The sequence below is a fragment of the Clinocottus analis genome, unplaced genomic scaffold, assembly GCF_023055335.1.
Source record: "Clinocottus analis isolate CAN_PGR_092001 unplaced genomic scaffold, fCliAna1.0.p SCAF_2, whole genome shotgun sequence".
Lineage (NCBI taxonomy): Eukaryota > Metazoa > Chordata > Actinopteri > Perciformes > Cottidae > Clinocottus > Clinocottus analis.
The window spans coordinates 12,447,715-12,474,768 of record NW_027175931.1 but is presented as its reverse complement, the minus strand read 5'-3'; the positions used below and the strand labels follow the sequence as shown (position 1 = coordinate 12,474,768).

The 27,054-nt window shown below is 40.3% G+C and overlaps 2 protein-coding genes across 2 annotated transcripts; one reads left to right on the top strand and one right to left on the bottom strand.

Annotated features, from left to right (window-relative positions):
- The first annotated feature begins 973 nt into the window (after window positions 1–973).
- ptgir (prostaglandin I2 receptor) lies at window positions 974–19,081 on the top strand. Its single transcript, XM_068585400.1, has 4 exons — window positions 974–1,123; window positions 1,277–2,329; window positions 17,886–18,147; window positions 18,658–19,081. The coding sequence occupies exons 2-4, from the start codon at window positions 1,484–1,486 to the stop codon at window positions 18,681–18,683; spliced, it is 1,134 nt and encodes a 377-aa protein (XP_068441501.1). The 5' UTR covers window positions 974–1,123; window positions 1,277–1,483; the 3' UTR covers window positions 18,684–19,081.
- A 3,017-nt stretch (window positions 19,082–22,098) lies between these two features.
- On the bottom strand, window positions 22,099–25,146 carry si:dkey-202g17.3 (amino acid transporter heavy chain SLC3A2). The gene is made up of 9 exons (XM_068585917.1): window positions 24,759–25,146; window positions 23,729–23,893; window positions 23,565–23,659; window positions 23,376–23,474; window positions 23,259–23,314; window positions 22,979–23,174; window positions 22,766–22,873; window positions 22,622–22,684; window positions 22,099–22,488 (listed from the first exon to the last, which is right to left on the bottom strand). Exons 1-9 carry the CDS (start codon window positions 25,144–25,146, stop codon window positions 22,099–22,101), a joined length of 1,560 nt encoding a protein of 519 aa, XP_068442018.1.
- Between the last annotated feature and the right edge of the window lie 1,908 nt (window positions 25,147–27,054).

Here is a 27,054-nt window from a genome sequence, read left to right as displayed (position 1 = left end):
TCCATTTAAGAAGGAAACAAAAAGGATTATGGTGATCTGTAAAATATGAAACAATATAATGTACTTCAAATTACAATATTGCCATTTACAATTTGTATTATAATATAACATCTGGTCAATCTGCTTTTTGAGTACTTTAATTTGTGTAAAATATGTATATGTTTGTTTAGTAAATGAGAATATTTTTTTATTTCGTTGCATCGCCACGTTTAAGTAAAGGCTCCAAATACATTTTCCCTAGGACGTTGTTGTTGTTGCATGTTTTATGCTACGTATAGGCACTTTTGTGAAGTTGCTCAAATATTTGACAGCATATCGAGGAGTATTCTTAACCCCGAGGGCTTTATCAAAGTCTGCAATCTCTCCCAGAGCACACACACTTTTGGAAGAGTTCCCTTTTCATTCAGGTATCTCACCAAAGGCCGTGTCCACAAACAGGTAAAGCATTTTAAAATCATAATGAACCAGCAGAAACAAGCAGGGAAACCTCAGACAGTGTAACTTAACCCTTTCAGTGTATTGTCTGTGTTTTGTTATTTCTTTCAGTCTCTAGGCTATAGCCTAAACTGCAATACAAGCCTCTGATAGTTTACTTTTAAAGTTGTATGTTTAAGTTTTGAGGGAAAAACACTTCTGGTTTTGGCTATTAAGAGTGTCCGTGTACTCAATGAGCACAACACCTTGAAACAAGGAAGAAAATAACTTCGCAAACATTTCAATCTGATTGATAGTTAATAAATTAAATCTTTAAGACGTTCACCTTTATTTATCTTCAATGGTCTTCTGAATAATGTCTGTGAGCGCCTTTCTGCGCACAGGCTCAGTGGGTGGGACTTCACATCGATCTGAAACGGACTGGGAGGCGCGGAGAGAGACAGGAGGAGAAAGTAAGCGGAGGAAATCGTATCTTGTTTTGTCTTTCTTTCTGTGCTGTGAGTTCAGGATCTCCAACATGTTACCGCCAGCGGCACTTTTAAACTGCGCATCTGCTTGACATTGTACAAAGTAAGAGCAGAAGAAGAAGAAGAAGAAGAAGAAGAAGAAGAAGAAGAAGGAAGAGGAGCAGCAGGCTAGTTACTTTCAAACGCTTAGTGTCGCTTCCCTCTGCCAGAGCAGGTGAAAGGTAAGTGATCTCTAAAACTATGATAAGATTAAGAACATTGTTAAGAAGTATTCAGCTGTTAAAAGACCAAGAAGATGTTAACATGATGCTACCCTGGTGGAATGAAAGAAAGCACTAAGCCACTTTTTTTTTCTTGTGTTATTTGTTTCACAGAACGATTGCAAAACAGTCTGCAACAAGACACAGAGACAGACAGAGAACCACGTCTTTAGTCAACGCATCATTATGGGACTTGCCATCCACCCCTGCCTTCTGTGTTGCCAAATGATGGTGTCAAGGGGTCAGGATCTCCATTTGTTGTGTGGGAATTCCTTATTTATTCCACACTGAATAGGCATATTTCTTAGCTGTGAGTTAAATATGAACACAAGCATGGCTTCAAACGAATCATGTCACAATGCCACCTGCAAGGACACTCTCATAGTGAATGGAGATGGCAACCCAGCAACAAGCATCATCATGTTTTTGGCTGGCGTGGTTGGAAACTTGCTGGCTCTCTTCATCCTTGGGGTGCACCAGAAGGAGCATCGCGCCAGGTCTTCAATCTTCTGCATCCTGGTGACCGGCCTGGCCCTCACCGACCTGCTGGGCACTTGCCTCCTCAGCCCGCCTGTGTTCATCTGCTACGCCCGCAACATGTCCCTGATCAGTCTGGGCGACGAGGACCTGTGCAACCTCTTTGGCTTTGCCATGAGCTTCTTTGGCCTGGCGCCCACGCTCATCCTGTGTGCCATGGCCGTGGAGCGCTGCCTGGCCATCAGCCACCCTTACTTTTACTCTGTATACATCCGCCGCAGGTTTGCCAAATTAACTCTTTTCTTTATTTACCTATTTTCTTTGGCCTTCTGTCTGCTGCCATATGCCGGCTACGGCAAATTCAGACAGTACTGTCCTGGCACGTGGTGCTTCATCGACATGGATGCAGCGGCGGATGAACAGGCCAGTTTGGTGCTGGCCTTCTCGCTCTCCTACTCCTCCCTCATGGCACTGCTGATCTTCGCTGTGTTTGTGTGCAATGGCTCAGTGATTGTCAGCTTGTGCCAGATGCACCGGAGCCAGATGATGCGGCGGGGCTCGGCTGGGTCGATGGGAAGGAGAAGGAGGCTGAGCCTGGCCTGGTTCGCAGAGGGAGAAGAGGAGATGGACCATCTCGTGCTGCTGGCGCTCATCACTGTCATCTTTGTTGTCTGCTCGCTGCCACTAACTGTGAGTTTCCATTTAACCTTCCCTCAGTGTGTGTTTGTGTGCCACACTGATTGATACCCACTCCCTCTCACTCAAAACACATTTTGGGGTTTGTTATCAGTATTTTGGGCGTTTTTTTCAAATTTCTGAATCATGATATACCAGCACGTTACATTTTATAGTTGAAAATGAAGAAAGAGCTGACAGCTTGATGTGTCATTTATGCAGTTGTCGAAACATGACTCAAAATTCCTCAGCGAAATAAAAAGGAAAGGAGCTTGAATAGAAACAATATCAGACAAAGAGAGTTTTTGTTATTGTTTACATTCACACTTTCCCGACTTGATGTCTGCACACTGACAGTAAAGGATTTCCAGTATAACAAGTTTCTCCTTCAATATATTCCCTCATACTGTAATCTGCATGTCCATAGGAAGCTCAGCAGGCATATCCTTAAGGTTTTTGTTGCAATGGTATTTGTTTTGTGGTATGTGTTGTGGTGTTTCACAAACGGTTGTGCTTTGCTTGCTGATCCCATTATAAAAGGTGTGCCTGAGAGTGCAGCCTTCGCCACACAAGGCATGTGTGTCTACTTAGCTCCATGTCTGTCCCTGTTTGAGAGGAGTGTGCCAAACCTGACAACCCTGGAGGACTGGTCTGGCATGCCTTTCCCAGAGGGCAACGCTCCTCTGGGCAAAGCTCCTCTGGGAGGAGTTCGATGTTAACCAGCCTCCCGTCTGTGTGTGCCCATGAGCATGAGCCAAAGGTACTGAGGAACGTCAAGTTGGGGAGCTAAAATCCAGCTGGAGGATGTGATTAATGGGGGTTTTATTATAAAGGTATTCCTGCTTTCATGTTAGCCTTGTGTCAGCAGTGGTCTGATGATCAGGTAGTTTACAGGAAGCAGTAAAAAGTGTTCACCAACTACTCACTGTCTGCATCTGCATGGTTTGTGGTAACATTTGTCCTGAAGGTTTGAGTAACGGTGTATGCTGTGGCATTCGCCCAGGTTTGTGAAAGAGAGGGCCCTGAGGAATGAACAGTATGACGGCACACACTTGTCAACACTTTGAGTCACACTTTAAGAAACTGTAACCTTGACTTCACCCTTTGCAAAGTGTACTATTTGTTCTCACCATGCAGGACCTGCTTCCTGAATGCTCATCCATTGTCCTACTGTTCTTTTCTAAAATGAACCTTTTTGTTCTCTTAATTGATTTGATGACTTTCCAACTCTAATTTTAGATTTACCCATCAATATTTAAACGCCAAACGTCTCACAAGCGTGTCACAAGCATGAGTCACATGCATAATAAGTAGTATATCATTGTGAGTAAGACAATACCCTGTTATTAAGTAATTAGTGATTCGTCATCTCAGCAGACCTGCGTGTGTGTGCCCTTGTGCATGTACATCTTGTAGTGGAAAGTGAGACAGCTGGGATGGTGGTGACGATGTATGTGCAGCTTGGCACGCTGGTAGATGTGGGTGAGGTGGAAAACAGTAGAAAACAGACTTTGCATTTACAGATCAAGTTGCGAGATCTTGTATTTGACATCATAACGTTTTGGATGTAAACTACACCTGGTTGGTGTAGCCCGACAACACCAAGGCGGCATATATAGTTTGGAATAATTTTACAAATAAGGATGAGGACCAGTAAGGTTATTAATTATTCAGCAGGCAAAAGTTCACATGCTGTGGTTGTGATTAGGGACGTTGTGAATATCAGAAGTGTGTTTCTCAAAGAAGCAAATTCATTTTTTGGAAGTGTCTGACATCATTCTGTTGTTGGCTGCGAATGTTTGTCCTGTTCACTGTTACCACCAGCTTCCCAGGCTTGTCAGTCCACAGCACTGGCCTTATTTGAAGCACGCACTGGGCAATTGCAGTAGAAAGCAGAAGCAGATAAGGTGTCATTAATCAACAGAACGTGACGTGATGAATGTGATCACTGCTCCTGTGAAAGAACGTTTTATTTGTTTGATCTAGCGTCAAACACGAGGTCCAACATGGTTTGTTCTGGAAAGACTGATGACACATTGTGAGTGAGATGTACTGTCATAAAGAAAATCTCCAGCTGGAGGACAGGATTCAAAGTCTCCTCTCCCAGTGTAGTTTAATACTCAGAGCTACATTATGTCAGGTGACACCACCAAATTGTCAAGCAACATCAATAAAAGCAAGAATGTAACACAGTTTATGACATTTACCTCTATTATTAAATTCCCATGGCACGTCCATCACTACTCACGTCAGTGTGCCTCCTTTATACAGGGCCCAGTCAAATATAACATAGTCAAATCATATTTTAGTTGCTTTTAGTGCATTGATATAGATGTAACTGATTGTGTTAAATGGGCACAAGATATTGACTATCGTCTTTCAATCACAGGCCACTAAATGGAATCAAATCAAGTGAAAAAAATATGTCTTATTTAAACCTCTTGTAAATAGTGCTGGAAGCGTAAATTGATTCAAATGAAGTTAGTCATTTATATCTCAAGCTGTTCAAATATGAGAATTTGTGGCTGATCATAGTAATTCACTATATTGGTTTTGGATGGCACTCTTGCACTAAGTGGTTTTGATGGAAATCTTTCACAATTATCTAACTGAAACAATCAATCCATCAAACAATGAATTAATGAAATATAAGAACATAAAAAAAAGGATTAGCGTGAAAGCTGATCATGCCGTCATGCATGAGTCATGTGATTCCTGCACATTTCGGGTCAGTATTTCACAAGTCTTGACAGATGCTTTTCCTCTGAAAGGGAAATCAACTTTCTTCCAATTGGCCATTCGTCGTCTTTGTCTTGTCATCTTTAGTTCATAAATGATCAAAGCTGTGTCCTGCAGGCGACAGGTACGGACGAACAGCTTGGCAATCACCAATACCCTGATGTTCCCATGGCAACCAGGGGTCCATGTGCTGCAGTCAATGACTGGATCAATAGAGGGCTGCACTCGTATCACTAACTATTTGCCGGTAGTTTGAGCTGAACATGTTGCCTTTTATCATGTGAATCAATAGTTCAGACCGAAAAAAAAATCCTACATTTAGATAACCCCAGGGCAAGGTTACCGTAGCAACTTTAATACCACGCAGCGCTGTGAGATGGATTTCAATGCTTTGACTTGATGATGAAAGGTTCCCAATAGCGCAACTGCCGTGTCTCAGTCTTAGTCAGCAGACTCTTGTCGAGTTGTGGGTGAGGTTAGAACAGGAAGTGCAACAGCGATCCATAATCTATGTTTGTTGTTGTTGCTGTGATGTTGAAAGTAAAATCAGCAGCTTTAATGACATAATTTACAGCAGTGTTTCTCAAACTGTTTTTCTGTCACGCCCCACTTTGGAGGAAGAAAAATGTTCAGGCCACACCTTACCAACAAAATTGTAACAAAATGGTCCAACGTTTTGCGACTCTTCCATCTGTGCTTTTTTAAATATTAGAATAAAAATTTAAAAAAATCCCTTTCAAGTAAACCAAATTGCTCCATCAGACAAAAACTAATAACATGTGCAATCACTTTGTTAGAACAATAGAAATGAAGTTCTATCCGTGCAAAAAGAATACCTATTGTGCCTGCAAATAACCTGTTTTACAGTAAATACAATAATAACAATAACGTTTAACCTGTGCAAAACACAATGAGTGCAGATATGTGTGATTATTTTTCATTGTTTCTCAAGATTAGATTTGTATACCTCCACGTCGGCGACAGCCGGAGGCGTTTGTTTTTTGGGTCGCGAGTCTGTTTAGTTCATTTTGGTGAACGTGAGACCTCTTGGATGCCTCCAGGGAATTTCCTCAAATTTGGCACAAGTGTACACCTGAGCTCATGGAGAGAGTAATTACATATTGAGGGTCCTCACAAAACACATTTTTGGCCATAGCTCACATTTTAATTTTGACAATTTAAAATGTCTTACAAGATGAATTATAATGTTTGGAATGTAGTTTGTCTTAAACCTGCAGTGTTTACATCCATGTTTGCCTTCCAGCAGTCATATCTGCTTTTGCTACACCACCTGTAGATCAGCCGAAGAGCCTGACACCCTCAGCATTGCATCACAATGTGTGCATTCATAGACTTTACGTTCAAGTCCAAATCAAACTGACTGTTTTTGATTTAATAACTAGTACTTGCCAAGTGCATGAATGACTTTAATCTGAGAATTTCATTGCATGTTTTCCCTTAAGCGCCAAATCCCTCTCTCTCACCACATGAATAATAAACTGCAAAAGAAAAAGAAGTCTTGGGGGTTCACAAGATCACAGTAAGTTGTGGAATTTTGGAAATTAAAAATGGAAATACCAAACCACTTCCCACAGCTCAAAGCAAACTTCACAAGAGGGCTGATTGTCAGGAAGAAGACAAACAGCTGCTCTGACACATATTGAGTCTCAGGGTATTGTGCCTCCAGGAATCGGTGCAGCGTCTCATAAATCTGGGTTGTCTGGCATGTCGGGCAGAAGGAAAAAGAAAATAATTAATTCTGGAGCAAAATATTCAGTTTGAAGAAACACAACTTATTAAAGGACCCTGAAACTGAAGTCAGATTGAGAAACCAGTTCACAAAGCCATATAACAAATAATTGTAGATGAGCGCCTGCTTTAAAACAACTAAAATATTGGATGCATGTTTAGTTTCTTTGCCCGTAGGACCATAAGCAAACAGCTAAATCAGTCTTAGAATAGTTTCAAAACAGATAGGACTCCATTGACAGGCCGATATGCCTTTGTAAATACACAACGACATGTGATTGACTCCCAAACATCCAAACTGGATGCAGAATCAGTAAATCAGTCTGGACAAAGGGAAAGTCCCCAAATCAAGACTCATCCAAGATGACTCAAAGCTAACGTCCCTGTAGCGCTGGCCTATTGGGCGAGTCTGCTTGTGCAACAAACAGCACAACATGTGGAAATAATGGGGGCACTATTGACGGCAGCGTAGTGTACCCATGACCTTTGGATCATTTTACAGTCAGAGATGTGGAGACACACATGGAGTTACGAGTCAGTTTTGTAATGGAGGTGCTCCAGGTGCTGCTGGGAGATGAATCTTATTGTGAGCTATTCTATAATGAAAGATGATGCTCTGCAATCAGCAGCTACCTTTGTGGGCTAAACAATGAGGATTTCCTTTCTTAGTGGATGTATACGCTTAAACCTCCATTTGACATTTACACAACATACTCACACTTCATTTACGAGCACACATGTGCTCCTATTACAGTAGACACAAGGCTGCAGGCTTGCTAATCCGGCCCTCTTTGTTATTGCGTTTTTTTCCAGATTTGAGCCACACAGGAGAAGGTGGGCAACAAATATAATAAAGATCTTAGAGGTAAATAGGTTGAACCTCTTTTAATGTGTCAAAATGTGTGTTTGATGAAGAACATCACCTGAAGAACATGGCCATAGGTTTCAGTGGGACAATGTGAGGTGGAGCAGGTGCTGAAGAGAATTGTAATGGTTGAGGCGCAGGGTGATGAAAAAAGATTAAAGACAGATGTGGAGAGGAGATCGGAGATAGAAAACAACATTAGAGGTGCTATATAGTTTATAGTTCTGAAAAAATATTCATGAGTTACTGACCTAGTTATGCGTAGGACTGATACTGGCAGAATCATTTGCACTTTGATATCGTCAGTGGATATTTTGACTTAAACGTAGACATGTGGTTTTGATTGTCCCTTTTTGTGAGTTTTTTCATTATGTGTTTCTTGAAGCTTTCTGTGGTTGGTCCAGGCCGGAACAACATATGGTTTAAGTTTATATGGGAACACGAAACATTAATACATTCTACTTTTCCCTGTCTAATCTACTTGATTTACTTCTCCAATCTTTTTAGTGCTCTCATCCTACCTTGTATTACATTGACCAAATAATAAAATGTATGGGTCTGAGCAAATGTTATTAGTTGTGGGCCTAGTTTGCTTCATCAGGAAATAAAGAGTGGTCAGCCGAGAGTAAATCTTCTCCAATCGATAGCTGTCTCCAGACTTAGTGTTTAGTTACTCACGCTCTAACTGAATAGTGGGCAGGCCACCGTGGTTGAGGAGTCGATGTTATTGGAGATAGGTCTTCCTTTTACATACGGCTATTTCAGTTCTTTACTTGACCCAGCTCTTCTTGTATGACCAGATTGAGTTCATTTTTGTACCACATTTGAATCAATATTTGTGTAGTGACGTTATACTTCCCGGGTTTTCACTCTGACATGACACATGATATCACTCTGAGGATGCGAGTAGCTGTGTCATATTACTGAGTGAAAATGGTGAGCGAACACTGAGATGAGATAACGATGGGTGAAAATATATAAGCTCGGTCTCAGAACAGGGTATATTTGTCATCATTGTTGACATCAGCATTATTATATATTGCCAACTACTTCTTGAAATAAACAACCATTAATTAAACAAATGAAAAATTGAAAAAACGCCGTAAAGGCAGCACAATTATTATTATTATTATTTTCATTATATGTTTATATGCAATATAGATCGTCAAAACCAGGATATTTTTTATGCCACGAACATCCCAGAAATGCTGCTCTTCTGACCATCTGTGAGGTGGACGCGTTTCAGTTCATGTCAAGAAAGAAAACAGACAACATAGGAATGCAAACAATTAAATATTTTAGTGTAACGAGGTCACCGATCTGTAGCAAATGTGTTTTCCTACAAATCTGCTTTTGTGTTGATTTTTGTGCATCAGAAACTTCAATTAATGTTTTCTGTCTTTGCAAGCAAAGCACACCTAAGTGTTTGTCTTTGGGAGAGATGGCAACAGAGGGATGATTTTCTTTTGATGCACTGGTGTGCAAAGTAGTAGTTTGGTATGTTAGCAGGTTGCATGCATCTGTCTTAATAGATTAATTAGACGGAGAGGTTGAAATAATCAAAGTTGTTGCCAAGATATAAAGAAATTATTCGTCGAAATTTCACACACAGCCTTTTACCGTATTTACAAAGACATTATTTACTGTTCCCCATATTTGCGTTTTTAGGTTCTCGCAATGCCATGTGTGGTCACAGTTATTTGTCCATCCATCTACACCTTCATTGTTCACACAGCATCGCGTGAAATGAGCTCCACACCCAAGTGTAGAGTTTCTCAACCTTAAGGTTGGGACTTCAAGTGAGGTCATTTGATATGCAGAGGCTTACAGTAAATTGATATTTATTTCTTCCCATTATACTCCCAGTATACAGTCTCATGATCAAAATAACTAATGTTTTAACAAGTTTTAAAAAAATGTATAGACTGTGCTCCTGTCATGCTTTTGAAAACACAATATAAAAGTAAATATACTAAAATATAACATGGCAGCTTCAGAGATATATTTCAGGGGGATCATCAGGGGGATCATTTCTTCTTCAACAAATACATGATTTGTTAACTTCCAGTTCAAAGAAAGGAACCTAATGGTAAATCTCCATAAATCAGCGGGGAGCTGAACGGAATTTTCATCCAGCTCCCATCACCACAGGATTGGGTCATGAGAGGTGGTCAGATAGATCGTTTCTCTGAAGAACAGTCACCACTCTGTCGATTCCTGCTGAACCACAAAAGATACAGTCGTGGCCGTACGGTGGTACGATAGAGTGACATGTCCCTCCACTCACAAATCATCTTTGGCAGTAACCTAATTAGTGTTAATTTGGTACAGCTGATCTAATCTGTTTGACAAAATGAAAGCCTGTTGTTTTGATGAATGCTGGTCTTTCCAAATCAAATAAGTGAGGAGAGATTAAGGGGTTGATGTGAAATGTGTTAATGTCCGAACAAATCCAGGTAAGTCAGGATCAAATATATGTATGTGTGTATATATATATATATATATATATATATATATATATATATATATATATATATATATATATATATATATATATATATATATATATATATATATATATAAAATATGACCTTCCCTACGAAACTACCCCTGGTGTTAACTTAGTAATTACATCTTTAAAAAAATGTTGGTACAAAGAGAACAAAAAGATTTTTGTTTCATGCTCCACCCTGCCTGCAGTCTCAGGAGATATATGGCCTAATAAAACTTGGCTGAGCCGCAGCAGTGAAATACAACACCCTCACATCAAATAAACCCGAAGTGAGACGGAATGTGGTGATCTTCTGTTGTTGTGTTGAGGGATGTGCAAATTTGAAAATGACAGATATCCAGATTAAACGCCTGATATAACAAAACACTGGAGCATCAGCTTGATTAAGACGACGCGAGGTGGACGCGTTTCAGTTTACGTCAAGAGAGAAAACGCACAACATAGAAATGAACCAATGTGATTTCATGCAAACAATTAAATATTTTAGTGTAACGAGGTCACCGATATAAAGAAAGTACAGATGTTATAGGGAGGTTCAGTCAAGTCATTCAATATATTAGTCAGTCATTTCTGGGAACAGACATCATAAGCTTGTGTGCCGTCTGCCGAAAATGTTTTTTTGTGCCGCACATGAAACAATTTCTCCCTATGAGCACTTAGACAACTGGGACAAAACAAATTCAACAAGATAATTGAAACCAGACTGCCAGTGCAGACAGACTCTGTGGTTTGGGATTTTAGACCCCAGTAAACATGAAATATACTGTGTATGATGGGAATCAGTTCCCTCCACTACGCAAAAGCTTGATGATTGATGATAATACATGACGCTGGCAAAGGGTCAGTCCCCAGATGAGTTATTTTAAGTCAGTTTATGTTTGTTTCTAAGGACAGATCTGTTTTGGAATATGATGAAAAAAAGAAAGCAGTCTGAGTAGAAATGTGTTCATTCGGGGAAAAACAAACCAATCTGCAAAGTGTAAACTTTGTGCTTGGTAAGATATTTTTTGGTAATGAAAAGATAATTTTTCAGAAAGAAAGGGTGTTTGCCCATTTTAAAGAACACTTGTATATTGAAACTGGATGCATCTGTTCATTCAAAGAAATAGTTTTCTTTCTTTTTTTAAATTGTATTTCTTTACTGAAAGCTAGTTTTTGTTCAGGGAGGACGACATTGCCATACCACTGTCCCTGCAGCCCATTATTTAAAAGGTACAATGACGTTGTTCTGCATAATAATTAGATCATGTATAATGCTTGTGTTTGTTGCAGAGAGAGGGTTTGTATTTTTCGGAGCGAAAAGCAATTAGCTTTTGATCAAATGGTCCAGTTTTTGGACGATCGGGGGTGTCAGAATAATGCGCTTTCTGAACAATTGGCAGTCCCTGAAAGGACGTCGAAATAAATCATGTTGTATTTTTATGGAAGTGCTTTTAGGGTTGTCCTTAATTCCCATGAGCAGCATGAAGAGGAATACACACAATAAATTATGTGAAGCTGCACAGTGACTGCGGAACAAAAAAATAAACATTTAATGAGTATGTGTATTAAACATTCAAATCTGAACCGCTATGCAACCGCTAAACATTGGCATTACTGTACCAAAAACAATGTTGTAATATTGCTGTCATTTTCCTTCACATTAGTTAACAGAAGCTTATCACCTTGTTTTTGTTTTATAAATCCAAAAGCACAACAATCACTTACAGGCTGTGTGTGACACATACACTTGAGAAAGTCATAACAAACACAGCAGGATGGCAGTGCTTGTCAAGAGTCTTTTTTTTGCGTGTAACGTGCTGCTGATAATTTTTCCGGTTACAGTCTGTATTCAATTGGCTTTGCTAAAATGTAGAAAAAATTGATCTGAAGTACACATTTCACGGAACTTATAGCATTTAAGCTACAGATAAAATCTAGTAGCTCAACATGAATATGATTTGTTTCTGATTCCCGTTCTCATTCTTACAGGTTGTTGATATTATTGTGGCCAACTTCTCTTGCTACAGATAAAATATGAATAGACAATCAACCAATAGGGATAAAATAGGACTTTTTTAAAACAACCAAAATATATCTAGTGAATCGGTGCCAATGAAAACACAAGATGCACTTTAAAAAGCTTAGCGGTGCTCAACTGCTGGCAAATGAGATGATGAAGGGTGTACATGGTCTGGAATAAGAAAAGTGGGATGAAAATATATCTAATTGTGAAGGTAAACAAGTTTTAAGTCAACAAGAACACAAAGGTATTCTCAAAAGATAATTGACACCACTGATCCCAAAGTGCACACATGGCAAAATCAACAAATCCCATCTAGTATGCACAGTGTAAGCAGCAAACAGCGCTCACAGCTTCATCTCTGTCAAAGAGGAACTGCCTGTTTAGTCTCTCATCTGTTGCAACAGCAAAAAGGTTTTGTAACATTGTCGAGCAACTCTTATCATATATTGACACATATAATTGGCCCACCTCATTTTTTACTTCACTAAATGTTTAGTTGGGTTTTCATAGTTGCTTCCACTTCCTCTTTGGTGTCGCTGGATTTTTTTTATTTATTTTTGTCAGCAGTTTTTTTTCCAGTTGACAAGCGGTACCGCAACTCCTACAGCTTCTCCCACGCGTATGATACACTCTATAAGTTTCCACTAAATTCGTCTTAAATTACTCAAGAGAAAAAAAGGCTGAAGACATAAAGGCTGCATCATATATTTATTATACTTTCACAAACTGAAGAAGAGAAAGATGTATTGAACAACATGCATGCTTTATGGCAGAATGCAACTCCGCGTGTGTGTATGCAAAACATTTATATAACTTGCACTCTGGTCACTTTTTCTCTTAGATATTTGACTGGTTTGAGTGTCAGTGTGGCGTCTGTTTTCTCCATGAAGTCATTTTAACACAATGCTAGTTGAAGGCCTAATGGCTCCATGTAACTCGGTGCAGCCTCTGTCCTTCCTTTCAGAGGAAACTCACTAATGGAGGTTCAGACTGCATTATTGCTCTGTTGAAACTGCTCTGAAGACCAACACTAGCTGACTTTCATTAACATTTTGTTTGATGTTTTATTGCTCCTGAAACAGAACACGTGTACATGTATATGACTCCTGCGACGTGTCCGAGGTGAACCGCCTGATACTGAAAAGCATTAATGTGTTGGGGTTAGATATTTGTTTCTTTGTTCTAAAAGTAACTTAACAAAGTCTGAGGAGACATTAATATCATGGACGAAATGTTTACATTTACACTTCACACTTTTTCTTCCTCTCTGTATCTTTTTCTGGGTCTCAGACGACATAACCCACTTCCTCACAGTAGATTGTGGAGCAGTGAAATCCCTGTGTGCACAACATCAAATGTAAACAAAAACCATGGCTGACTGTGACAAATTAGCAAGTGCACATACTGTTAAACTTTCAGCCATGTTGTCTCCACATTTCTGGGTGACTGTGCAGTGCTCACAAGTTACTAGGGACATATTTGATAAATGTTTCATGCAGAACCTAATTTATTCGATGAGGTTATGTATTATTTTAATTAAATGCAGACACATATACTTAACATTGCCCTTTATTTAATGTTTTACAATGTGCGCTTTGTTGTTGTGTGGCGTCAGACAACTGCTTTTTCATGAAGTTGGGGGAGATGGATTTCCACCGAGTTGAAACTTGGACTATAAGTGGTGTCCATTGTACTTTTTCTACAAGGAGTTTTTCCAGAGCAGTGCCGGTGGTGAATCCAATCAACTCCAGTGCACTCTCTAAGACAACTGTGTCAAGCAGGAACAAAATGCCTCACAGACGTACAGTCAGTGTGTGTTCAAAGATTTTTGAATCTGTGTCGAACTTGGAACTGACTTAGAACAGAAGTGAACTTTGAATTAACTTTACTCTGTTACCTCACTGATCGTCAGGCTCTCAACGGAAACACAAGTTAGTTTCACACCTTTGGTAAACTGTGCTGCTGTCTCGTACTTATTTGCCTTTTTCTCTAAGAATTAAATGAAAACATTGATGTGAATCTCCTTTACATTAAGAAGAGGATGTGTGAATCCATGTTGAGGCTTTCAGCAAAAGGAAACTGTTTAAGCTTAATAGTTAATATGCTGTACTTTGTTTAACCCGCACATAAAGCAGAACTCTAAATACCTAATTATGTAGTTTTCGAACAAATTACATGCTGTAACTATTTCCTCTAGCTGGATTCAGCAAATGAACAAACACCACCCAAAGTGTTGTCATGACAAGGATGTAGATTTAGTTTTAGAAGACAATTTATGCCTTATGAATGCCCTAACCCTGTAATCACCTATATTTCCTTGAAAAGTACAACAAAGACAAAAATGTTTGTGACTGAATCCACCTTTAAACAGTGAGGAGGACGAGTTGTGTTAACGAAATGTCTCGACTGGCTCCAGGTGGACATTCAATCTTCTCCTCTTTTTCTCGGACGGATCAAGAATGTTTCCCAAAATGAACTACTCCTTTAAAGACGAGTGCTATCGCATTTTGCTCTCTCCCTACTGGCTCACTGCTGTAAACAGTCCACTCTGAAAGGCCTGTAATCTCTGCGCCGCCTCCTCTCTTCCCAGTGTAATGATCCTGCAGTGAAACAGGATCAGGAAGAAGGAGTTGGAAGAGTCCTCCAGGACCGTGGGATGGAAAATAATGGATATTTGAGTGTAGAGTCCATTAGGTGGTCTTGTTTCGTGAAAGACAAAGCAATCGTTAACTCCAATTAACACCCTATGACGTGACTCTCCCAGGATGTACAATTTACACCAATTGAATCCTGGAGGTTAAGATCTACCGTCATCATAACATTTCAGCATAAAGTAAAACGAGATATCTTCATGACCTAAATAGCATTCCATCTTTGACATAGATTATCTTTGACATTTAGAACTACAGCAAGTTCAGGTACAAATTGCAGATCAGTGGATGGTGGTGATAGATTAATGTGTTTGCATGTGTACACAATCCAGTGTATGCAGCTGTCTACAAATGTCGTGTATGCATCTGTATACTTGTACATATTCAAGGGGATTTACTTTTGCATGATTTATATGTCTATGAGTACGCTCACGGTATGTTCCGTTCTGCACCATCATGATTCTTTGTTCTCCTAAATAATCACCCTGGCCTTCGGCACCTGGATACCGTTTCTGGGCCGCTTTTGAACCAGAGACTGATACATTAATGTGCTCCTGTTTAAGAAGAGCCTGACATGTCATCAGTTTCGGGCCACACGTCTTGCAGTGCTTGGAGAGGACAGCTTGTGATTTGTGGCTTCAGGTTTGTCCAGAGGACCATAAGAGGCAGGGTGTCATGCAGCAATGGAAGCAAGGGTGGAGGGTGGTCATGCGGAGCGAGAGGGCAAGGAAAATGGCAGAACAGATGAGGATGCATGTCTGTTTGAAATGTATCTGGCAACACCGCGTGATAAATTAAGGGTACGATAACTGCTTGTTGAGCACAAGAGGCATTTGTCATCGTGTTTGTTAGTGTGTTTTAAGAATAATATTTACTTTTAATTCAAATAACAAATTGTTGCCAGCATTTAAGTCTCCGTCTTGATACATAACCAAAATAGTTAATAGTGTGTTTCTTATTGTAAAAGAGGTTAAGGTCCAATACAGACATATTTCGTTATTATTCCTGAGGCTTTTAAAACATGTATTTGTATCAACTGCCTCCTTTTATTGTGCTGATATCTTGGCAATACATCTGTTCTAACAACTGATCACACAAATGTAATTAAGTAATAGCTTTATTGAATAGATGGTGCCACCCAAACCTGGTGATATTCTTTACATACCTTGATCATGAGTGATTTTCAATTTACAGCCAATCATTAATTAGATGAACGCAGTAACTGAGGAGTTTAACCATCTAATTGTGTAATGTTTTTTTTTGATCTCCAGGAAACATTATCCTGTGAAAGGAAACTGAAGCCAGAAGTCTTAATTTGTGTCTGTTTGAGTTATAATACAGAAATACTTTTCCCTTAACGTCTTTAGCCTAATTAATCACTGAGAGTCTGACAGTACTGTGACTACATCGGTTGTGCAAAGAAATTTCGCGGAACAAATACTTCCTAAAAAATCAAGAACATCTGGTTATGTTACATTTTCCCTCTCTGACACATCTAAGTGGAAACCCTGTTACAGGGTGTTGGTTTTAAATGATTATGATACCTCTTTGAGCTCAACATCTTCTAAGAGGTATTTTAAAATAATTGCTGTTGTTTTCACACAGTCAGCCTCTCTTCCTCTCTATTTTTCTTGTGGGTGTATCTGTAGACCAATATGTGAGCGACCACATCCGTGTGAGTGTAGCCCATAAATGAGCGTGGGGTGGACATAGTCAGCCATGGGTCTGGCTCTTCTGGTAGTCTGGTTTGGCCTCTGCTCGCTTTGGGCTCTCTCGCGCTGTCTCTAGAGGCGTATTCCCGAACGGTAACTCTGAATGAGCTATTGGGCCATTCCAAAAGGAAATACATATAAATGGAAATAATATTCACACCTGAGGTTAACAAAGCTTAAATTGTAAGCATATTAGTTTTCGGTCCAGGCCCCTCGCAACAGGAAAACTTTAAAACTAATGCATAAAATCCCTCAATCAGCACTGACCATTAATAAAGCCACTGTTTGTTGGGTATCACATGGAGGAAATGGAGAATTGTTGATAGAGAAGAGGAGTGAGGCGACAAACCTGCTTTCTGGGCCAGCTGCGGCTTCTCCCTCAGATAAGCAGCCTGCTGCTGCCGTCTGGGCGGCCGCTTTGCAGCTTCCTCTGCCTTCAAGGTCTGCACAGTTGTGGTTTTGCCAAGTAGCTTTTTCTGCATATAAATTCAGATGTTTCAGAAAATGAAAGGCTTGCTCAGAGCATGTTCTATTGGTATAAAGAGAGCAAAGGGGCAGTTTGATAAAGCCCAGCATAAAGAGATGAACCACAGCCCTAACTGACATGGATACTAAACACACAGTCATGTGCTCTCACCTGGTTTTATAACTAAAGTGCCGACAACTCCATTGTGTTGTAATTACATATTGTCCTGGTGATCTTGTAATGGCAGCAGTATAAACAAACACACCCAAGACCCCAAAGTAAATAATCTCTAAGTGTGACAACACTAGGATGTAAAGCCAATTTTGTAACGTAATATCCAAATACCATTTCACTCGTTACCTCACATGTGAGCTTCCTATTCTGAAAAATACATCACGAAAATCTAAAAAGTGTCAAAGCCACACAATATTCCTGAGACCACAAATGGATAATTTGTTTGAAAAACACACAAGCAAAATTTTAGAGAACCGTTTTTCAAGAGAGCAGATGAGTGGTGTTTAGAAGAAATGAAGACTTCTCCCCCTCATCAATGATGAGGAGAGAGCGCAAGAATGTTGAGACAGTGGATATAAATGCATGCTTCTAGACAGGGAACGTGAAGCAGGTCCCTGCATGTAGCCTACCATTCACCAAAGCTGTCGAAGTAAAGGATCGAGGTCTGCATCGCCAGAACAAGGCTGCAACATGATTGACCGCTGGTTGTGATACTGGTTATCGAATCTGGGACATAAAACCAGCAGTGCTTTGTATCCTGAAGAACGAGGTCTTCTGATAAACTCTTATATTTTCTAGACATTACATTTGTGACCTATGATCAGTAAAGACTGTGTCTAACTTGTCTCTTTCTTCAGATTGCAGGCTTCATCAACGCCATTCATCCATTTTGTGGCGACACAGAGAACCTGACGGCCTTCCGCTTCTACGCACTGAACCCCATCGTGGATCCCTGGGTCTTCATCATCTGCCGCAAGTCCGTCTTTAACCACCTTTGCTCTCTGCTGAGCTGCCGTTTCAGCAGAAAAGCTGTGAAGACGACGGCACACTGCGCTCTGTCTTTACCTCTTGAAAATCACGCGCAGCCCAACAATCCGGACGTGACCGTTCCACAGACTAAAGGCTGAATTATACTTCTGCAACTACAACTGCGGCTGGCCATGCAGTCGGATTGACGGTTTATAGTTCCCGTGCGTTTTTCATACGCCAGAACAGCAGGTGGCGCAACGGCCGTAGAGTCGACCTGCACACCGACGTTCACCGATATCTCCCTCTAGGAATTCTCCTCCATCTGCGTGTCCTTATACTCCGTCAGACGGGTTACATAAATGCTCATATTTGCAGACCTCTTCAGTCAAACGTTCTTCAACGGGATCCATTGTTTGTGTTTCTGCTATGACTTTTAAAAACAGCGGTAATATGCTGTGAAACCGGAAATGAGAGACTCAGGATGGATGTGGTTAGCGGACCAATCACAGCCTTGTGGGCTTGCGTTGCTTTGACGGATAGTCAGAAATTTGGGGTGACGCACGCAAGCACGCAAAATGGCCGATTTGACCACGCAAGGTCGGCCATGCGTGTCTTGCGTGCTTGCGTCTCTGCGTAAAACCCGAGTATAAATCAGCCTTCACATGTACTCCAGTATCCTTCTGTGACCCAACAGGACCCCCTGGTTGCACGGGGTGACGGCTGGCTAGGAGCAAGTCCATGTCTGATAAAACAATTGCAAAATGATATTTTAACATTCGCATACTGGATACATGCACTCACTGTTTTAAGGTACAAAGACTTTTGAAATTTTTGGGGAAAAACAACAATTGCACTAGGTCTTACACTTCAAATAACTTAATACAAACTGTTTCAAAGTTGCAGAAAGCCCTGTGCCATAAAAACAACAGCACTGTAACTTAGCACTAAGGAACACATAAAATCATATGTCTATTAATAACATACTGTAAGATCTGAATATGTGCACTCGGGTAAAAGCATTATGGGTCAACAACATGCATGAGTGTATACACTCACTTCTTTTTCTCTCAGCCTTTTCTTTAAAACACAGCCAGGTAACTCCACTGATGGATGGATCACAGCTATGACGTGTCGTGAAGGTCATACTAAACATAAAAATTACAGTTTATTTCTAAGTCGGTACTGGATGACATGATAATCCATTTCCCTTGACCACAAATGTAATGTATCTGTCATCAATGACAGGTTGAGTGGGATCCAAAAGAGTGACATATTTTATTCAAGCGAGGAGACGCCAGGGGAAATAAATATGAACAGGAACAATTAGCAGGCTTTAATCTTAAGTGGTCTATCATGTCACAAGAGTTAAAGGCGACAGTGATGCTAACGGTCCTTTTAAGGCTTCAATCTGGCACAGAGGTTGCTTTGAGCTAAATGCATATTGATGTTTAGCAGGTATCATGTTCAACATCTTAGTTTAGCATGTTTCCTTGTTAACATGAGCTAATTTGAACAAAACACAAAGTACACCTCAGGGTGACGGTGATGCCGTCAGTTTTGCAGGGTTTTTGTCATAAACCAAAGTATTGAACACATTCAAATGCTAACTTGATTAGCGCACTAATTGTAAAGTTAAAGAGTTACCAAAAAAATAACAATAGCCTGCATATATAGTGCTTATGTTACATTGTACCTGGGATGGTTTTAGAAATGTGTCTTGCACATTTCTAAAACCATCATTTCTAAAATGCGATGAACTTATAAATGTATCTTCCTTCAAGGAATCAGATTTATTTAATTAAGATTTATTTGGTTTATAAAATATATTAAAAGACTAGCAAACAGGTTAATTTATTTCAAACCACATCCGAGAGCCGAGTTAAATGGGTTTAGAAGGCCATTTTAGTATCAAAATAGGAGTAGTTCATCCTCCGCTAAAACCCGCCACCTGTCGCTAGTCCGTGACGCTGTCAGAGGTACCATGGAGCCCACACTGTCACTAACTGCACTCCCTGAATGAATGTTATCTAATTTTCAAAAAAAGAAGAAAAAAGAGATTTCAGTGAAAAGCAGAAATGTTTACAATATGGGTTTAAAGGAAATATCCAGGATGTCTAACTGGTTCAGCAGCTGAAAAAGAGTTAAACAAATAAAGAAAGAAGCCTAAAGATCAGAGTAAAAGTGAATCAGCGCACTGGTGATCGAGTCAGAGCACAATGAACACTTTTTCTATGAAGCCGGGTAGTTCTGAATTCACCGTTACAATAATCAGAATGCAAAAACAGTATGTGTATTCATTCAGTATACCTTCCGTTGCTAGTGTAGCATAGAGGTGTTAATGCTAATTAATGATGCGTTAACGCAACCTGGTAATGTTTTTACGTAGAGATTTACGTAGAAAATGTAACCTTACAAATGATGCGCTATGATTGACCAGTCTGCGTTAGAGGGTTGAGAGTTGGTAAAAGGTTCATTAATATTCATGTCTAGTTGATGTCACTTTATTGCATGAACATGCGCTTTCCTCATTAACATTGTCACTGATTTCCAAACTACCCATGATGCTTGTCTGTGCTGCTGCGAGAAAGCTCTGTGAGACTTAGCTTGATGTTATGACTTTAACTGCATTTAGATGTAGTGTATTTATGCCTTTTCACCGTGTATAATGTTGTGGTTACAGTTGTGCTATTTTAGTTTATGCAGTGAATTTTTTTTTTTTTTTTTGCTGTGTTGCAGAGTAACTTTTTGCTGTTATAATCTTTAAATACTCATGCATGACCTGAGGTAGAACAGACACGTTACCACTTGCACATTTGGTCTTTGAGGATATTTAAGTTGTACATCCATCTAAATGAATGAAAAAATACATAAACGTGTTTGTTATATACGATAAAAACAGTTACACAACTTATGTCTGTGTATGTTCCCAAAGAGAAATGTTTATGCTGATTTGATGTTCAACAGTCCTAGTTTTTGTGTTATCACCCCTAACATTAACGTTGAAGACAGAGGAACATTTATGACGTGCAGGGCTCCGTTTTATAACACGGTGGCCATTTAGAGAGATGTTACTGTATGAAACCATTATAAAAGAAGCATCAAGTTACACAATTATAAAATCATTAAGGTCAGAAAGAAGTAAAAGTGGTCAGAATGACTTTACATTGTACTCTTACATGTGAATGTGATATGTAGATTGAAGAACATTTAGCATGCCATATTTGAGGGCAAAGCCTGAAATATCTTGTTTCGAGGGCACACTTGTGTTTAGAATGAATTTGATTTCAGAGTCGATGGTTTTACATTAAAATTTTGATGGCATCCAATTGTAAAATGATGCATAACTTAAATGTTTTTCTCTAAAAGTGAAAGGTTGTACATTGGGAAATAAAGATATCACATACCATAACATACTACAAGACTGATGACTTATGTAAACACTCATTTCTTTGTATCAATATAGATGTTCCATGTAGTACCTTTAGAAATGAAAAAAACAGTTAACCACTGACCTGAAAGTCTCATGCAACATTTGTAGTTTGAAGAGCAGCGCAGTGTCTGGGCCTGGAGCACCACTGTGTGGTTATTGATGTACACATTTACAACACTGGATGTGCATTGCTAATCTTTCCTCCTCAGGCAACTACTTGTCAGTGACAGAAAAGATCAAGTCAATCAAAGCAGTTGCAAACCTTAATTTGCTGGAGAATGGAGAAATAGAGAGAATATTGAACATGCAAGAGTAAGTATGATGCAGCTCAAAATGCGGTTTGTTTTATCAGTTCAGACAATTGGCTGACTTATTTTAACCCTAGTGCAGCATGGTTTGTTCAACAAAAGCTGCAATTAAAAATGAATCATGCCATTTCAAATGATTTCTTTAATGTAAAAAAAAAAGTTTGCTTTTGTACTGTGGGGAAAGAAGTAAACGCTTGAGTTCATTTTAGTCTTTGTTTAATACATTTTAAGCAGTCCCTGACCCACATGCATATTTTCAGTTAAGAGAACTGTAAAAAAATAAACAATTGTCGGACATTTATCCCTCTGAGAGGAAAACAAATCCAGATAGTTAAATCTCCTCACAATTGACTGCTCTGAGCTCTACGAGTAGCTTCCTGGCTCGAACAGTTTGATGACAATGGCTTCATGGGGCCGCAGTTGCAATCTGTCCAGAGATGTCGAACCCATGCGGTCCATTCTTGTGTTAGCCACAAATACTCCAGCTTTGGGCAGGCTCGGGGCCTGGGAGGGATCCAGGGTGTGAGGCTCAGGCCCGACGTTGAGCAGAATGAGGAAGTGGACACAACCCCAGGAGCGAAGGAAGGCTAGGATCGGGGCGGGTGGAGAGGGAAGCGTGGAGTTAGATGAGGAAGAGTCGGTGGAAGAATTGAAGGGGAGGAAAGTAAAGTTGCCAAACAAAAGGGCTTCTTCTCTGGCTCTGGAGTGACTGAGGGTGGAGAAGAGAGCTGCAACTGAACGCTTCTCGCCGTCCTAAGGGAGAGCAGGGTAGAGAGAATTGTCAGACAGTAACCTACCCGACCAAGGCTTTGTGTCTTTAACTTAATATTCGAATGGACTAGGGAAATACTATAGTTCAACAAGGACATCTGTCTTTATTGCTTACTGTGTGGGTGTCTGATGATTGGTTTGTGTCGCTCTGCGACGAGCTGACTTTCAAAGACACATTCTGAGAGACAGAAAAGCTTCATTTGGTTATGTGAACTTAAGGACTAATTATGGACTCAAAATGTCTGTGGCAGGACTTCACCTTTGCTTGGACGATGTCTTCGTCATACTGTACGACAGGTGAGCCTGGCAGAGTCATCACCAACACCAGGAGTAATTCCTTCAAGTCAAGGGACGCTTTACCTCCAACCTGCAGAAAATAGTAAATGTATCTAGTTCAGTTAGTGCTGGAATGATAAATCGAGCAACCGAAAATGTATCTGCAACTATTTTGAAAATTGATAGCTCGTCTTACTATCCAACTGGGCCATATGTCTTCTAGATTTGTTTTCAGAAGTGTCTCTATGGCATCAGCGACTTTCTTAGCAGACAGGAGGTGTCGTGAAGACGGAAGAATTGACCTCATGACCATATCCACAAGAGTAACATTGCCCTGGCTGAAGGATTTTAGAGGCGGCAAAACCTCTTTCGTCTGTTTTACCACCAAAATTCTGAAGAGACGAGCACATTGAACTTCATTTTAGACATTGCTTTTTTATTATTATTTTTTGTTAAAACAATGTGTTTAACAATACCTCTCCTTCTCCTCACTGCTGAATTCTTTGAAGACACCTTTCCACTCCAGGAGTGTCTGAAATATACATATTTTTTGGGGGTAAATTTGTGGGAACTTGGCTTGTTAGAAATCAAACTGTGTGCGAGCAACATTTTACCTCTCCTAAATACGCTACATCTGTGTCACAGATCGCAAAGCCTGCCGCACCCTGCTCCAGCCAGAACCGAAGTGCATGCTGTGGAAAGTATAGTGATATTTGTTTTAATCCAGTCACTGAGAACTCAACATGTTTAGGTAGCATGCCCAGAGAATATTTTACATGTACTTTAGCTGCAAGTTTTGATGTGTTGTCCGCGTTTTCTGCTACATCCTGAGGCCCCACCAGATCCCCTTCACAGACGTCCAACACCACTTTGAGATCTGCAGGCCCAATAAAAAGTTAATAAAGTTCACATATGTCGGCTGTTTAACAAAAGGAAGACCACTCACCTGCTTTGTTGCTTTCTGCAAGCAGATGCTGGATCTGAGACAAAGTCCCAAATATTTCACCAGTGCCATTGAGGGTCAAAGGAGAGGCCTTCTTGTCAAACAGACCCTGCAGGATTAGAGCATCTATACCCAGAGACCTGAGGTAGGGCAGCTGCTCACACAGCGCTGGAGAGAAATTAAAACAGCATACTTAGTTTTCCATGCACAACTGTTAACATCTTTTAGTTGGTACATTACCCTGAAGGTCAAAACAACCACATACCAGGGCTCTTGTAATCACTTTTCTAAAGTTAGTTGCATTGCAAGAATGTGGTAGCCTGCAATATTAATGCTGTGATTTCTACACACCGTTAGGATGGAAAACCACTTTGTCTGAGAAAGGACCACTTTTTTTAATGCAAAGTATGACACTTTGGAATCCAATAAATATTTTCAGTAATCAAGAAACTTGACCCAAAGTTGTCAAAGGTTGTTAAAGAATGTCTCATACAGTGTCAACGTAGCTCTCAGATTAATATCCACAAGCTAATATTCACTGAAATAACTGGATCTCCACCAATAAACAATTTGAGCAAGCAAGCTGTAACCAGGCTATTAAGTGGGCAATTTATCTGGAGCCGGACAGCCCAAACTAGATCGCATTCACCTAATTGAAATATGTTTGGGAATAGGTATAATTAAAGCTGCAGCATCATCCACCTCAATTAAAGTCCCTGAGGATAATCCGTGTCAACAAGTTTTGTCTTTACATTTTACACATTTCTTATAATCAATGGATTTAATCAAATTGCCACACAGTAAATATGGAACTAGTTTGTATTCGAGCATATTAAACTGCATAAATAACATAGAAAGAAAATGGAGAGAACCAATAGGGGGCCTGCAGCTCATATTTTGCATAAGGCCCCTCAGAAAATTAATCACGCCCTTAAATGAGACATTAAGGCTCTTTCATCTCCCCATACAAAGAAAACTTTAGTGGCCACCAGAATGCAGATGCATGTCCCTCATGGTAGCAGCATCTGCTCACCATTGACGCTCCCTGACCTGCCGGCTTGCTTCTCCGTGAGCAGGTCGGGCTGCAGCTGGTAGAACAGAGACTTCTGCCACCACTCGAGCGACGGCGCGACCGGCCGCGGGCTCAGCACTATGATGGCGATGGCGACGGCGAGCATGGCCAGCCAGGCCAGCCAGAAGAGCAGCACGAGGTAACAACGCGCCTTCCTCCACCCAGGACCCCCCGCGGCGACCTCCAGCTCCTCCTTGGTGAGGGGCTGCCACTGCTGGACAGGCTCCGGGTCAGGCTCCGGGTCAGGCTCCGGGATGAGCAGCGGGGCCGACTCCGAGCCGCCCGCGCTGGCCGACAGCCCGGGGCCCGCCGCGCTGCCGTATCCGGAGGCTCCTGCGTTCAGAGGCATCCTGCTCGGCTGCAGGAGGGGGACACGGTTAGATTAAAGGGCTTCATTCTAGCGCGGGTAAGCATGCAGACACTGAAGTGTTACAGAGTTGGTCAACTGTCGCTGTGTTGAAGTTCAGTTTGGTTTAAGATACCTCCTCAGTTTCATCCATGTTGACGCCGGACGGAAACGCTGCTGCAGGATGCAACGTTTCTACACTGCAGTGCACACACACTCCGCGCGCAGCTCTGCCATTACCTCTACCTGCACACAACTTCTCTGCTACTACTACTACCTGTTTTACACAGGTGTTTCAATCAAGACAATTAACTGCGCTGCCGTGTAGAGATCAGGTAAGGGCATCGCAGGCTTCTGATTGGCCAGTAAAAATACACATTTTAAGAGGAAAACTCTCTTTTGTAGTTTCTTTGTTTTGTTATAATATAATCTAATATTTGTTTCTGCCAAAGATTAGAATGCATCACAGGGATAACAAAAAAAAGTGCACACACATACACACACACACACACACACACACACACACACACACACACACACACACACACACACACACACACACACACAGGCAATCTTAAATATATTAAATACACTAGAAGCCAACCCAACTATTTTTGTTTCCCAAAGCAAATCACATAAGTAAATCAAAGAAATGATTTAACAACATCAAATTAACCCCTTACTTTACATGACACTGTACAAACAAATAGAACAATGTATAATGAGACTTATATAGATAAATAAACAAATACAACCTTGTATATGTCATTTGGATTTGACTGCTTAATTCTATGGAAAATGTGTGGATTTTTAAAAAAAATTTTAACGTTCCTCAATATGTTTCTTTTAGCTGATGTCAGCGAGGCACCATCTTAGTAAAAGAAATATTTGGATTGAGACCATTTAACATCTTTTAGGCTCATAAAACCATTTGAAAACTCCTTAGATATAAAATGACAAAAATGCGATTACATTTCTGTTAGTTCCTATGAAATACTGACATAAAGTAGATACAAGCTGTACCTGATAACATTTGCTAGTTTAAGAGCCCTCTGCCACTGGTATGTCTTTATATCCCAGCACCATCATGTTCTGGTGCAACACCGATCTCTCTATCTTTATCTAAATATTACTCAAACACGGTCAGTCATTACTCACATTGTCTGTCCGAGCTTTCCTGTCCTTTTCTTCTCTTCCACCTCTTCTTCCTCTTGTCTTTGTCCACGAGTGTTCCCAGCTGAACTGAGCTTTACGGAGTTAAATATTTTAGTGATCTGACTTGTGAGGAGGTGAGAAGGACTCTGGCCAATAAAAGCTTTGCTCAGTCAATTCATACAGAGGTGCAGAGCCTCACCACACCCTCGCAACACATTGTGAAGAACACATGACTGCTCTAGAGCGCCGTTAAGGTCCCTCGTGTTCTTGACTTTGACTTAAACCATCTTTATTTCATTGTTAATACCTTAGCTAGACTAAGGTATAACGTTGCTGTGATTTATTTATCTCTGTTTTGCTGTCCAACACACCTTTATTTGGGTGTGTATGTGTGAATGGAATACAGGATTTTATATTCAAACTAAGCATCCATATTTCAAGACACTGAAAAATCTTAACTTTAATTGAATATTCGGTTTCAGACAAAAGCCCACAATGTTTTTATTTTTTTTGTGTGCGCGTGGGGATTGATTGGCAACTATCTTGATAACTGATTATTCATTTGACAATTTTTTTTTAGCTAAACAATGTCAAAAAAATGAAAATTTGAAAAGCTTTTTTGTCTTTTATCTGGTCTAACTATAGCGCCTTTGTAAATTGGACTATTGGTTAGACAAAACAAACAACTTGAGGACATAATAATGGGCTTTGAAAACTGTTTGTTGAGAAATGAATCCACAGATAAATCAATACTCA

Bases quoted from the DNA above. Each gene is read 5' to 3' on its own strand.
- ptgir (XM_068585400.1), top strand. From the start codon at position 1,484: ATGAACACAAGCATGGCTTCAAACGAATCATGTCACAATGCCACCTGC. The intron at 2,330-17,885 runs GTGAGTTTCCAT...CTCTTTCTTCAG, and splicing joins TCTGCTCGCTGCCACTAACT to ATTGCAGGCTTCATCAACGC. The intron at 18,148-18,657 runs AAGGCTGAATTA...AAATCAGCCTTC, and splicing joins CGTGACCGTTCCACAGACTA to ACATGTACTCCAGTATCCTT.
- si:dkey-202g17.3 (XM_068585917.1), bottom strand. From the start codon at position 25,146: ATGCCTCTGAACGCAGGAGCCTCCGGATACGGCAGCGCGGCGGGCCCC. The intron at 23,660-23,728 runs GTGAGTGGTCTT...TTGGGCCTGCAG, and splicing joins TGCAGAAAGCAACAAAGCAG to ATCTCAAAGTGGTGTTGGAC. The intron at 23,175-23,258 runs GTATTGTTAAAC...TCGTCTCTTCAG, and splicing joins AGCAGTGAGGAGAAGGAGAG to AATTTTGGTGGTAAAACAGA.